The sequence below is a fragment of the Oncorhynchus gorbuscha genome, unplaced genomic scaffold (genome assembly GCF_021184085.1).
Source record: "Oncorhynchus gorbuscha isolate QuinsamMale2020 ecotype Even-year unplaced genomic scaffold, OgorEven_v1.0 Un_scaffold_1363, whole genome shotgun sequence".
NCBI classification, from domain to species: Eukaryota; Metazoa; Chordata; class Actinopteri; order Salmoniformes; family Salmonidae; genus Oncorhynchus; species Oncorhynchus gorbuscha.
This window is the reverse complement of record NW_025746160.1, coordinates 1-14,977: the sequence shown is the minus strand read 5'-3', so window position 1 is coordinate 14,977 and position 14,977 is coordinate 1. Positions and strand designations below refer to the sequence as shown.

Sequence of the window (14,977 nt, the reverse complement as noted above, 5' to 3'; positions counted from 1 at the left end):
TCTCAGGTTCCATCTCTGAGCTACTGGAGGACGTGTCCCTGTTTTTACACATGACGCTAAGCTCCCTCACAACACCACCTGCCACCGCAGTTAATTCAACCTCACTCTCGTCACGTTCAATTTCCTTCTGTAGCTTTTCCAAAGGTTCTGTGATATCCTCCATTCCATATTCACTCAAAACATATTCCACTTTTCTTCCTTGTCTACCATCATTACCACCTTAAAGAAAGGGGGTATTTTTTACAGAATAGCAGTCTCTTTGATCGTAAAAATGTAAAAGTATAGAAATGTCAAACATAAAACAATTCAAGTAGTGAATTGTATTTTATTCTCAAACATCCACAGCTCAGTTAAATTGTGTATATTGTATATCCTTCCATACAAGTAGGCTTGAGTTTCTATGCAGCTGGAGACTTGGGTTTCTCCTACTGTAGCCTACACATGTTGTTTTAACAATGTTAAACAATTAAATGGACAACACATTTTAAGATTTCAGCCAAAAGATTTATTGACTTCCTCTGTTTTGCAACAATAACAAAAGGGAGTAGTTAGTTATATTGAGACCATAGTGATATGCCTTCTGGTCACCAACAGGGGCTGGAGGGATCTGATATTCTGAGTGAATGCACTGAAACTCAGAGTCCTTCTCCCTTTCCCATCAGATCCAGCTCAGCTGCGTTTAGTCTGCATTTACTGAGGGATCGTCACTCTGCCTCTGCTGATGAAGGACCCACTTTCTTGACAGCCATAAAGGGAACAGATGACTCCATTTATAGTAGGCCTGCAATGTCTTTTTCCACTTTCTCAGTAGGGCCATGAAGTTCATAACTGGGGAAAAGGAGAATAGGACATTAAGTATTTTCAAATCTTATTTGTTAATTAATTAATTGAATGAATGCATGAATGATTGATACATTTTATATATACTGTCAAATCATCTTTCATTCATGTGTTTGTTTATATATATATATAGTTTAACCTTTAATTAACTAGGCAAGTCAGTTAAGAACAAATTCTTATTTACAATGACAGCCTATGAACAGTGGGTTAACTGCCTGTTCAGGGTGGGTTAACTGCCTGTTCAGGGGCAGAACGACAGATTTGTACCTTGTCAGCTCGGGGATTTGAACTTGCAACCTTCCGGTTACTAGTCAAACGCTCTAACCACTAGGCTACCTGCCGTCCCTACACTCTAACCACTAGGCTACCCTGCCGCCCCTACACTCTAACCACTAGGCTACCTGCCGTCCCTACACTCTAACCACTAGGCTACCTGCCACCCCTACACTCTAACCACTAGGCTACCCTGCCGCCCCTACACTCTAACCACTAGGCTACCTGCCGTCCCTACACTCTAACCACTAGGCTACCTGCCGCCCCTACACTCTAACCACTAGGCTACCTGCCGTCCCTACACTCTAACCACTAGGCTACCTGCCGCCCCTACACTCTAACCACTAGGCTACCCTGCCGCCCCTACACTCTAACCACTAGGCTACCTGCCGTCCCTACACTCTAACCACTAGGCTACCTTAACTTACCGCCTGAAAGGCTCCCCATCAGAATCGATTAGAAACTTCTCAAAGTTCCAGCGAATGTCGTTGACTTTGATGGGTGACCAGTAGAACCTCTTTATATCTCCTATGACAGGGTTCACATAGGGCAGAGACTCCTGTTGTACAAGACATTAACACATGCTGTTAGTGAGGTCTAATGTCCATAAGGTATTCAACTTGCCCCCAGAGTGCAGTACATAATAGTGCATAAGGACATGTCAAATATACTACCTTGAGATAGGTGAAAAGAGGACATGTCAAATATACTACCTTGAGATAGGCGAAAAGAGGACATGTCAAATATACTACCTTGAGATAGGCGAAAAGAGGACATGTCAAATATACTACCTTGAGATAGGCGAAAAGAGGACATGTCAAATATACTACCTTGAGATAGGTGAAAAGAGGACATGTCAAATATACTACCTTGAGATAGGCGAAAAGAGGACATGTCAAATATACTACCTTGAGATAGGCGAAAAGAGGACATGTCAAATATACTACCTTGAGATAGGCGAAAAAAAGAGGACATGTCAAATATACTACCTTGAGATAGGCGAAAAGAGGACATGTCAAATATACTACCTTGAGATAGGCGAAAAGAGGACATGTCAAATATACTACCTTGAGATAGGCGAAAAGAGGTTCTTCATTCAACCCATTGACCTCGATCTTGCCAAACACAGGGAACTTGGGGACAAACCCCCACCTGGCCTTACATACTTGAGAAGGTTGAGGGTTTCATGATTTACCTCTGAAGGAAGAAACAACAACAAATGCAACAGACCAGTGAGTTTATTAGTTCTGAAACAGAGGCATTTATAAAAACAGACTGGTCTCGTCATCACACATGACAAACAAGCATACTATTTAACTTGGCAAGTCATTTAAGAACAGATTCTTATTTACAATGACGGCCTACCCCTAACCAGGACGACAATGGGCTAATTGTTCGCCACCCAATCACAACTGGTTGTGATACAGCCTGGAATTGAACCAGGGTCTGTAGTAAAGATGCAGTGCTTTAGACCGCTGCGCCCACTCGGGAGCCCACACATTAGCATTTTGATACACAGCATTACTCCTAGAGACAAAGTAGGCCTGTAAGTTACAACAGATCAAAAATCTTTATTGTTATTTCAAAAGGACTCTCTTACCAGGTGCCTGAAGACCAAACTGATTGCAGGGGAATCCCAGGACAGTGAAGTTGAGGTCACCAAACATTTCCATGAGTGCATTCATTCTGTGGTACTGTTAGATGACAGACACAATTAGAACACCACCTCAACATTCCCCTTGGGCTGACTCTAGAATATCTCTGATACTACAACACAATCAAAAGTTTGGCCTATGCCAGCATTAGGCTGTTAGCCTGTATAGGCTAGCACCATAAATCCTCGTTAGCCTACCTCCTCTATCGTTGACCCTCAGAAGGTGGCCAGGTTGACAATGAGGAGCACCTTGCCCCTGTAGATACTGAGAGGAACGCTCTGACCGTTCAAGGTCTCAGCGCTGAAATCATAGATTGATTTAAAGCACGCCATTAGAGGTTATACTTGTTCTTTAGCTTGAAGCCTATATCCAGAGCAGAGCAGTCAGCGGTGGGTATTCACTAAGCCACCCGGTTGGTCCTCCTCATTCAGAGAACCATAACTATAGGCTCAGCAATTGTTCAGCATGGTTGACTCCATTGTGTCGCTGCATGCTAAGAGATGAATTGACAGGATGGTTATTTGTTCAGCAGTTTGCATGGGTATGCAGATCATGTTAGTGACAGTTAGTCATTGGTTATCTCTCATTATTCACTTGACAGGGATGTTAAAACAAAAATCGATGCATATATTGGAAATACTGTAGAACCATAGTAAACTAATATTGGTGCTGTTCCTGGGGTCACTATAGGACATATGATCTATTTTACAATAAAAATAAAGTACTATATCGTCATATTATTTATTATTTTATACATGGTAGAGAATTAAGTATGATCAACATAACCAAAGCTTAGATGGAATTTAATATTTAATTAATTGAGCCTATTGGTTATTGCTGCGTCAAAGATTGGCCTATACCTTTTGTTTGCTATACATAATACATTGCATTTGTAGAACACTTTTCATTTACTGACATGAATCAAAGCTCTTCACATTGTGAGCAACCATTGGATAATAAAAATAATTCCTTCTGATAAAGAACTGATAAAGTCATTCCTACGATTGCCAATATGACAAAAGCAAAGCAATGCTTTTCCTTATTTGGAGCGGTTACAGTGAAGATATTATTCCTCTCGTGTAACAGACATTGACCGGGGGTGCGTATCGGTAAAATCCACAGGAGTCGAATGTCACTTGGATCCTAACGCTCGGTCGTATATTTTGTTTAACCAAAACATCGCACATACTTGTCAAAGACCATCAATAACTACTCCAATGTATTATTTTTCTCAGCTTTATTTCTCCCAAAACAAGCACATTTACTGAGATATAGATTCCCTATTCCTGCGCAGAGAGGTTGACTTTGCATTCTGGAACGTACCCAGTGTCCGAACCCGGAAGTTTGTGAATACAGCCAAAAAAGCTGTCGCTGATACAGAAAGCTTCAACCAAGGCTCACAAGATAGCTACATGTACAACGACAGTTTGTTAGCTATCTGGCATATTTCTGCGGATTCAAAATGGATGCGGAAACAGAGTGTTGCAAGTATGTATTTTGTAAGCACATATGTATTTTTGTTTTAACGTTACGATAAAAACGTGTCAGCAGAACTAGCTCACCGTTAGTTACCTATTCTTACTACTGTAGCTTGCTACGGCAGTTGGAGAATGCATGTCCTGCAGAATCATCACATGCTTTACGCTTGATCTAGCTAGTTACATATCTAGCCACCAATCTTTGTAGAGCTAGTTCGAACGCGAGGCAGACTTTGATGTGTGACTGTGCTAAATTTGTCCATTAACTTGTTCATCAAGTTTGAAATGTCTGTTGGCAGATGTCACCTCTTGGATTTGCCCTGGGAGGATGTGTTGGTAACACACATCTTCTGCTACCTGCCAATACGCCAGCTGGTGCGGCTACAGAGAGTGAGCAAGCAGTTCTATGCCCTCATCCAGGTGTACCTGGCCAACTGTCGCACCTTTGACCCCACACAGGTAGGCCACACATGATATTTATTACATTTACATTACATTTAAATCATTTAGCAGACGCTCTTATCCAGAGCGACTTATTTCAGGATTTCCTTACAGTTTCTTGTACTTAAATGCTCATACACTAAGATCACATTCCTGTAATGTTCACAGATAGGGCCTAGCCTTCCCAAGGAGGCATTCTGCAACATACTAAGGGACAACAAAGTCCTACAGAACTTGTCCGTCCAGAACTGCTCCGATTGGGTGACAGACACGGAGCTGCTGCCTGTGATTGGCCAGAACCAGCACCTGCTGAGAGTAGACATGAGGGGGTGTGACCGGCTGACCCGTCACTCCTTAGTAGCGGTGTCGTTGAGCTGCACACACCTGCAGTACCTGGGCCTGGCCCACTGTGAGTGGGTGGACAGCCTGTCCATACGCAGCCTGGCTGACCACTGTGGAGGCCTGAGGTCCATCGACCTGACTGCCTGCCGCCAGCTCAAAGACGAGGCCATCTGCTATTTATCCAAGAAATGTCTGAAGATGAGGTCGCTGTCTGTGGCGGTCAACGCCAACATTACAGACGTGTCTGTGGAGGAAGTGGCCAAGAACTGCAGGGAGCTGGAACAGCTGGACCTGACAGGCTGCCTGAGGGTTAGGAACGACTCCATCAGGTACTGTTGTTTTGATACACTGACTGCTCAAATCATTGGTATCATCTCTCTCTGTCTGTGTGTGTTTGTATTTTGCTAATGTAGGTTATCTATATACTAGTCATATATACTATTTAGGTTCTAGTCAGGTTCATATACTTATTCAGGTTCTAGTCAGGTTCATATACTTAGTCAGGTTCATATACTTATTCAGGTTCTAGTCAGGTTCATATACTTAGTCAGGTTCGTATACTTATTCAGGTTCTAGTCAGGTTCATATACTTAGTCAGGTTCATATACTTATTCAGGTTCTAGTCAGGTTCATATACTTAGTCAGGTTCATATACTTAGTCAGGTTCATATACTTAGTCAGGTTCGTATACTTAGTCAGGTTCATATACTTAGTCAGGTTCTAGTCAGGTTCATATACTTGGTCAGGTTCGTATACTTAGTCAGGTTCATATACTTAGTCAGGTTCATATACTTAGTCAGGTTCATATACTTAGTCAGGTTCATATACTAGTCAGGTTCATATACTTAGTCAGGTTCGTATACTTAGTCAGGTTCATATACTAGTCAGGTTCGTATACTTATTCAGGTTCTAGTCAGGTTCATATACTTATTCAGGTTCTAGTCAGGTTCATATACTTATTCAGGTTCTAGTCAGGTTAATATACTAGTCAGGTTAATATACTAGTCATGTTCATATACTTAGTCAGGTTCCTATACTAGTCAGGTTCGTATACTAGTCAGGTTCATATACTAGTCAGGTTCATATACTTAGTCAGGTTCGTATACTTAGTCAGGTTCATATACTTAGTCAGGTTCATATACTAGTCAGGTTCGTATACTTATTCAGGTTCTAGTCAGGTTCATATACTTATTCAGGTTCTAGTCAGGTTCATATACTTATTCAGGTTCTAGTCAGGTTAATATACTAGTCAGGTTAATATACTAGTCATGTTCATATACTTAGTCAGGTTCGTATACTAGTCAGGTTCGTATACTAGTCAGGTTCGTATACTAGTCAGGTTAATATACTAGTCAGGTTAATATACTAGTCAGGTTCATATACTAGTCAGGTTCATATACTTAGTCAGGTTCGTATACTAATCAGCTTCTAGTCAGGATCATATACTAGTCATGTCTGTATACTAGTCAGGTCTGTATACTAGTCAGGATCTAGTCTGGTTCATGTACTAGTCAGGTTCATGTACTAGTCAGGTTCATGTACTAGTCAGGTTCATGTACTAGTCAGGTTCATGTACTAGTCAGGTTCATGTACTAGTCAGGTTCATGTACTAGTCAGGTTCATGTACTAGTCAGGTTCGTGTACCAGTCAGGTTTGTGTACCAGTCAGGTTTGTATACTAGTCAGGTTCATGTACTAGTCAGGTTCATGTACTAGTCAGGTTCATATACCTGTCAGGTTTGTGTACCAGTCAGGTTTGTATACTAGTCAGGTTCATGTACTAGTCAGGTTCATGTACTAGTCAGGTTCATATACCTGTCAGGTTTGTGTACTAGTCAGGTTCATGAACTAGTCAGGTTCTAGTCTGGTTCATTACCTAGTTTGGTTCACATACTAGTCTGGTACAGGTTCTAGTCAGGTTCATACACTAGTCAAGTTGATATACTAGTCAGGATCCTATACTAGTCAGGTTCTAGTCAGATTCATGTACTAGTCAGGTTCATATACTCGTCAGGTTCTAGTCAGATTCATGTACTAGTCAGGTTCATGTACTAGTCAGGTTCATGTACTAGTCAGGTTCATGTACTAGTCAGGTTCATGTACTAGTCAGGTTCATGTACTCGTCAGGTTCTAGTCAGGTTCATGTACTAGTCAGGTTCATGTACTAGTCTGGTTCATGTACTAGTCTGGTTCATGTACTAGTCAGGTTCATGTACTAGTCAGGTTCATGTACTAGTCAGGTTCATGTACTAGTCAGGTTCCAGTCAGGTTCATATACTAGTCAGGTTCTAGTCAGGTTCTAGTCAGGTTCATGTACTAGTCAGGTTCATGTACTAGTCAGGTTCTAGTCAGGTTCATATACTTAGTCAGGTTCATATACTTAGTCAGGTTCATATACTAGTCAGGTTCATATACTTAGTCAGGTTCGTATACTTAGTCAGGTTCGTATACTTATTCAGGTTCTAGTCAGGTTCATATACTTAGTCAGGTTCATATACTTAGTCAGGTTCATATACTTAGTCAGGTTCATATACTAGTCAGGTTCATATACTTAGTCAGGTTCGTATACTTAGTCAGGTTCGTATACTTATTCAGGTTCTAGTCAGGTTCATATACTTAGTCAGGTTCGTATACTTATTCAGGTTCTAGTCAGGTTCATATACTTAGTCAGGTTCTAGTCAGGTTCGTATACTTATTCAGGTTCTAGTCAGGTTCATATACTTATTCAGGTTCTAGTCAGGTTCGTATACTTATTCAGGTTCTAGTCAGGTTCATATACTTAGTCAGGTTCGTATACTTATTCAGGTTCTAGTCAGGTTCATATACTTAGTCAGGTTCGTATACTTATTCAGGTTCTAGTCAGGTTCATATACTTATTCAGGTTCTAGTCAGGTTCGTATACTTATTCAGGTTCTAGTCAGGTTCATATACTTATTCAGGTTCTAGTCAGGTTCATATACTTATTCAGGTTCTAGTCAGGTTCATATACTAGTCAGGTTAATATACTAGTCATGTTCATATACTTAGTCAGGTTCGTATACTAGTCAGGTTCGTATACTAGTCAGGTTAATATACTAGTCAGGTTAATATACTAGTCAGGTTCATATACTAGTCAGGTTCATATACTTAGTCAGGTTCGTATACTAATCAGCTTCTAGTCAGGATCATATACTAGTCATGTCTGTATACTAGTCAGGTCTGTATACTAGTCAGGATCTAGTCTGGTTCATGTACTAGTCAGGTTCATGTACTAGTCAGGTTCATGTACTAGTCAGGTTCATGTACTAGTCAGGTTCATGTACTAGTCAGGTTCATGTACTAGTCAGGTTCATGTACTAGTCAGGTTCATGTACTAGTCAGGTTCATGTACTAGTCAGGTTCATGTACTAGTCAGGTTCATGTACTAGTCAGGTTCGTGTACTAGTCAGGTTCATGTACTAGTCAGGTTCATGTACTAGTCAGGTTCTAGTCAGGTTCATGTACTAGTCAGGTTCATGTACTAGTCAGGTTCATGTACTAGTCAGGTTCATGTACTAGTCAGGTTCATGTACTAGTCAGGTTCATGTACTAGTCAGGTTCGTGTACTAGTCAGGTTCATGTACTAGTCAGGTTCATGTACTAGTCAGGTTCGTGTACTAGTCAGGTTCATGTACTAGTCAGGTTCATGTACTAGTCAGGTTCATGTACTAGTCAGGTTCGTGTACCAGTCAGGTTTGTGTACCAGTCAGGTTTGTATACTAGTCAGGTTCATGTACTAGTCAGGTTCATAGTACTAGTCAGGTTCATATACTAGTCAGGTTTGTTCTAGTCAGGTTCATAACTAGTCAGGTTCTAGTCTGGTTCATTACTAGTTTGGTTCACATACTAGTCTGGTACAGGTTCTAGTCAGGTTCATACACTAGTCAGGTTGATATACTAGTCAGGATCCTATACTAGTCAGGTTCTAGTCAGATTCATGTACTAGTCAGGTTCATATACTCGTCAGGTTCTAGTCAGATTCATGTACTAGTCAGGTTCATGTACTAGTCAGGTTCATGTACTAGTCAGGTTCATGTACTAGTCTGGTTCATGTACTAGTCAGGTTCTAGTCAGGTTAATATACTCGTCAGGTTCTAGTCAGGTTCATGTACTAGTCAGGTTCATGTACTAGTCTGGTTCATGTACTAGTCTGGTTCATGTACTAGTCTGGTTCATGTACTAGTCAGGTTCATGTACTAGTCAGGTTCATGTACTAGTCAGGTTCCAGTCAGGTTCATATACTAGTCAGGTTCTAGTCAGGTTCTAGTCAGGTTCATGTACTAGTCAGGTTCAGGTTCTAGTCAGGTTCTAGTCAGGTTCATATACTAGTCAGGTTCCAGTCAGGTTCATATACTAGTCTAGACTTTATACTGGGGAAGAGAAGGACATGTTTCATCCCTCTCCAGCCAGTTGGGCGTGGCGACTGAGTGAGCATAAAATTACTAATGAAAACAATTTCTCCTTTAGAAAGATAAAATTACATTTAATATTTTCACAAATAGTTTCATATTTAAAACATTTCAATTGCATAACAATTTCATGTGAATCTGATAACTAGAATGTGTAGACTTTCCAAGATACAATTTATGTCGTCCTGTCATCAGTAATAATGTCCCAGACGACAACTGATCTGACATCATATTCTTTAAGTAACAACGGACACTTTCAACTGGTTGGATTACAGAAATATTGTCCCATTCCCCAACCTGTTGATGTTACCATACTATCTCTGTTTAAAAAAGGCTTTCCAAGAGTCCATTCTGTAGACTAGAGGGAGAGAATTTATTTATGGGGGAGAGGGGGTCATAAACCCAACAGGGTAATGTCATGACACATTTTTAGATCTGCAATGGCACACCTGCAAGAACCCTCTTCGTGCTGTTTCCAGGACGGTTGCAGAGTATATCCTGCTCCAGCTTGCTTTGGATGAAGGGGAGACTGGCACTCCTTTGATATTCACTGGTAAACCTGTCCTTACACCTTTTGGTTCTGCTGTGTATGTTCGTGCAGGACTGTTGCAGAGTACTGCCCCAAGCTGCAGTCTCTGAAGGTGAACCACTGTCACAACGTGACTGAGTCCAGTCTGGACACCCTGCGGAAGAGGAACGTTGAGATTGACGTGGAGCCACCACTACAGAGGGCCCTTGTGCTGCTGCAGGTAGGAGGGCGAAGGACACACTCATGTACAATTACTACTGTCATTTATAACACAACAATTAGTGTATTTGAATAATCACATATCACCCCCCCAGTTTTAAAACTTTAGAACATCCGGCACCCTATATGTTTTAATGTGAATGGCTGAACACAGTGTCTTGTATTGTTTCACTGAGGCATTGATGAATGCAATTGTACTGTAAGGACTGTACCAAACAAAATGTCCATCTGAAAGGATATGAAGTATCATCTATAATGTATTATTGTTGTTGTCTGTCTATTTCCCTGGTGATACTGCAGGATGTGGTGGGGTTCGCTCCCTTCATCAACCTCCAGATCTAGGCTAAGGAACATCTGTATTCCTCATCCAACCAACTGGAAACAGGTAGGCTAGCTAGGCTAAATGACATCTGTATTCCTCATCCAACCAACTGGAAACAGGTAGGCTAGCTAGGCTAAGGAACATCTGTATTCCTCATCCAACCAACTGGAAACAGGTAGGCTAGCTAGGCTAAATTACATCTGTATTCCTCATCCAACCAACTGAAAACAGGTAGGCTAGCTAGGCTAAATGACATCTGTATTCCTCATCCAACCAACTGGAAACAGGTAGGCTAGCTAGGCTAAATGACATCTGTTTTCCTCATCCAACCAACTGAAAACAGGTAGGCTAGCTAGGCTAAATGACATCTGTATTCCTCATCCAACCAACTGGAAACAGGTAGGCTAGCTAGGCTAAGGAACATCTGTATTCCTCATCCAACCAACTGGAAACAGGTAGGCTAGCTAGGCTAAAGTACATCTGTATTCCTCATCCAACCAACTGAAAACAGGTAGGCTAGCTAGGCTAAAGTACATCTGTATTCCTCATCCAACCAACTGGAAACAGGTAGGCTAGCTCGCTAGCTAACGCTTCTCAGAATCAGCTAAATATTTGAGTAGTTTTGCTCTAAATGCCTGTTTAGGTGTGTTCCTATGTATTCATGCAGTATAAATGCTATGTAACCACAAATCTCCTGAAGTGTGCACTTGTTCACTACTCCCCATTATATAAAGTATTGGATAGGTGTACTAGACAGTTTCCACAATATTTATTATACCAGTAAAAGCAGTGCGTACTTAGGGACAAAGGACAGAATATTGGACTCCACTTTAATGTTCTGCAGTCTATGTAACCAGAGGTATTGTTTTTGTTTGCAGGTTTTCCTCCACTAGGAGAATGACCTGTTTCAATAGAAACACACCCTGCGTATGCTGGGACATCAATTAAGCAATTCAAGGACAAACAAAAAACGGATGTATATGGGAAATATATTGTGAAACTTGTCTCTTTATTTATTAACAGTGATGTTGCAGATTTATAATTATGCACTTAGGAAAAGACTGAAGGAAGCCGTGCACATTTCAGTAACGTTGTCACGAGTCCAAAAGATTCCTGCAGTATTTGATTTGTATCTCATCACACACTAACAACACTTTAGATGGTCTTGTGATCTAGAGCTTTAAAAACAAAAAGGACAATTCCAACCAAAGGAGGAGCCGTAACTATGAGAGCATATTGTTGAGTTTTTGTGTGTTTATTGACATGTTACTCTGCTAAATGTATGATACATACACCTCTAAATGTCTCATACAGATTAGCTAGGTCAACTTTTATATATTAGGTAGGTAAATGTTTTATATTCGGTAAATAAACATTTTATATTGTGTGTTTGCATTGACCTTATATTGACTGAAACTATTATTTTTAATGGTTAGTTGAGCTGATCAGTCTTGGCCCAGACCCACCATTTTGTTAAAGTCATTTTAAAATGTGATAAGACTCTGGAATCCGTGATCTCGAAATCCTCCTTTTGCCTGTTTACTTCAGGAACTCTGCTTTTCCATTTTTGAATGTCTGAAAACATGTAGGTCTAGTTGTAGAACGACATTTAGTTCCATAAGCTTTCTCATATGGAAGGCTATGAAGAAGGACACATTTCTGTTTGTTTTTCAATATATAAACGTATTACAATCCCAGTTTTACATCTTGGAAGAAACATGAGAGGAACATGCAGTGTAAAGTCTATTTTAATGTGATTGGCTGATCAACCCACGTTGTATTGTTTCACAGAGGAGTTGCAGTATTGAAACTAGTTGTATTCCATGTGTAATAAGGGACCATCCAATCATGTCTATCTGAGACTATAAAGCACTATCTATAACCTATGAGTGTTTATCTTTGTCTTGCTAGTTATCTTACTACGTTCTCTGGGTGGCGGTTGGAAGGAACAGGACTTCTCTTTGTGTAAACATAACATTACAACCAGAAGGAAGCTCTCTTCCTGTAACAAACAGATGTACATTTGAACTTCAAGTGAAAACGTACTTAAATTCAGGCATGGAAGGTGCCACTGTTCTTCTAATTATCCCACAATGCTTCACTGCAAATTGAGAAGTGGGGTATTTTACTGTCACAGTACTCGGCCTCCTGACTGTTAATGCAACAGGCTAGGAGCAACAGTTTAGGGGTTAAATGCCTTGCTCAAGGCCACAATGGCAGTAGGGGATGGCACCGACCCTGTGCCTGTTGTCTTTTAGATGCTGTGCTTGATTTAGTTTGCCTGGTGCAATGCGATCAATGGAATAGTCCAAAAGTGCAAACCCCACTCACCCATCTGGCCCTCCCAGACAGGCTCAAGCAAACACTCAAACAACAAGCTGAATGAAATCAACTTTAACTTTTAACACTGTTGGTCCTACTTCAGGAACCCTAACATGCTGACAGCTCTCTGACTAGCTGGAGGACCCAGTGTTACACCTAAACAGGAATATTATGCCAGTAAATATCTGAAGGAAGATGCACAAACATACAGAGACGGTCCCTGAGGTAACCAAATACTGTATATGAACAATGTTGTGTATTTTGAAGTGTTCTTGTGGGTTAGCTAAGGCTTAATGCCCGAGGAGGCAGAGTAGCCTATAATGCTTTTGAGAATAGAATGTTGATGTCTGGACGATGTAGAATTGCATCATTTAAAATGTTTTAAATTTGTTAAAAATACGCCTGCAAGACGTCTTGCCAATTAACAAACTGTCTAAACTGCATCTTCCCAATGCGTAATGTATATAGGTTACATCGTGCCTACGTTGGGCAGAGGTTTGTGTGCTATCTGGGATCAGGCATCAAATTAGCATGAAATGGCAAGGGGGGGATCATCATTAAAAGCACATAGGACATCATACATATTTATTACCTAATGATCTTCCTTGATTTTGGGGGGCGGCAGGTAGCCTAGTGTTTAGAACGTTGGGCCAGTATCCGAAAGGTTGCTGGATTGAATCCCCGAGCTGTCGAGTAAAAGAAATCTGTTGTTCTGCCCCTGAACCTTTGATGATCTTCATCATATGACACTCATAGGACTTCATGTTACACAATACATGTATGTTTTGTTTGATAAATTGCATATTTATATTTAAAACATCTCAGTATACATTGGCACATTATGTTCACTAGTTCCAAAAATATCTGGTGATATTGCAGAGAGCCACATCAGTTTACAGAAATACTCATTAGAAATGTCGATGAAAATACAATTGTTAGACATGGAAATATAGAAACACTTCTCCTTAATGCAACCGCTGTGTCAGATTTCAAAAAAGCTTTACGGAAAAAGCAAACCATGCAATAATCTGAGTACAGCTTTCAGACAACAAAGCAGCCAAAAAGATATCCGCCATATTGTGTTGTGTAGTCAACTTTAGTCATAAATAGCATAATAAATATTCACTTACCTTTGATGATCTTCATCAGAATGCACTCCAAGGAATCCCAGTTCCACATTAAATGTTTGATTTGTTCGATAATGTCCATCATTTATGTCCATAGAGCTACATTTGTCAGCACGTTTGGTAAAAAACAAATCCAAAGTCATGAAGCGCGTTCCCAAGTTACAGACGAAATGTCAAAACGTTCGTTACTGTCCGTAGAAACATGTCAATCGATGTATGGAATCCATCTTTATGATGTATTTAACATAAAACTTCAATAATATTCCAACCGGAGAAATCTTTTTGTCTTCAGAAAAGCAAAGGAACACAGCTACCTCTCATGTGAAATGTGCGTGATCAGCGCGTGACTGCTGGCAGACCTCCGACTCATTCCTCTCTCATTCGGTCACACTTCACAGTAGAATCCTCAAACAAGTTTTCTAAAGACGGTTGACATCTAGTGGAAGCCTTAGGAAGTGCAACATATCCCACTGTGCTATTCAATAGGGGCTGGATTGAGTTTTAGAAACTTCAGAGTGTTTTCTATCCAATACTAATAATAATATGCATATATTAGCAACTAGGACTGAGGAGCAGGCAGGTTACTCGGGGGGCACCTCTGGGCACCTTTCATCCAAGCTACTCAATACTGCCCCTGCAGCCATAAGAAGTTAATCCAGGACCTGCAGTGCCTAGCTCCACCCCTACTCCCCAGGTGTTCTCATTTGTTGACTTCTGTAACCTTAAGCCTTGGTTTCATGCATGTTAACATTGGAAGCCTTCTCCCTAATTTTGCTTTATTCACTGCTTAAGCACATTCTGCCAACCCGGATGTCTTAGCAATGTCTGAATCCTGGCTTAGGGAAACCACCAAAAAGCCAAGTTAACAAACAGATTACCAACCATTTCGAATCTCACCATACCTTCTCCGCTATGCAATCTGGTTTCAGAGCTGGTCATGGGTGCACCTCGTCCACACTCAAGTTCCTAAACAATATCATAACCGCCATCTGTCAATCACAAC

General features: G+C 40.7%; 1 protein-coding gene and 1 pseudogene across 1 annotated transcript; one reads left to right on the top strand and one right to left on the bottom strand.

Moving 5' to 3' along the window:
- Positions 1 to 470: 470 nt before the first annotated feature.
- LOC124022381 lies at positions 471 to 3,260 on the bottom strand (annotated as a pseudogene).
- Positions 3,261 to 3,847: 587 nt separating this feature from the next.
- Positions 3,848 to 11,912, top strand: LOC124022380 (F-box/LRR-repeat protein 15). Its single transcript, XM_046337324.1, has 6 exons — positions 3,848 to 4,256; positions 4,546 to 4,705; positions 4,856 to 5,358; positions 10,057 to 10,204; positions 10,504 to 10,588; positions 11,404 to 11,912. The coding sequence occupies exons 1-5, from the start codon at positions 4,231 to 4,233 to the stop codon at positions 10,543 to 10,545; spliced, it is 879 nt and encodes a 292-aa protein (XP_046193280.1). The 5' UTR covers positions 3,848 to 4,230; the 3' UTR covers positions 10,546 to 10,588; positions 11,404 to 11,912.
- Positions 11,913 to 14,977: the final 3,065 nt, after the last annotated feature.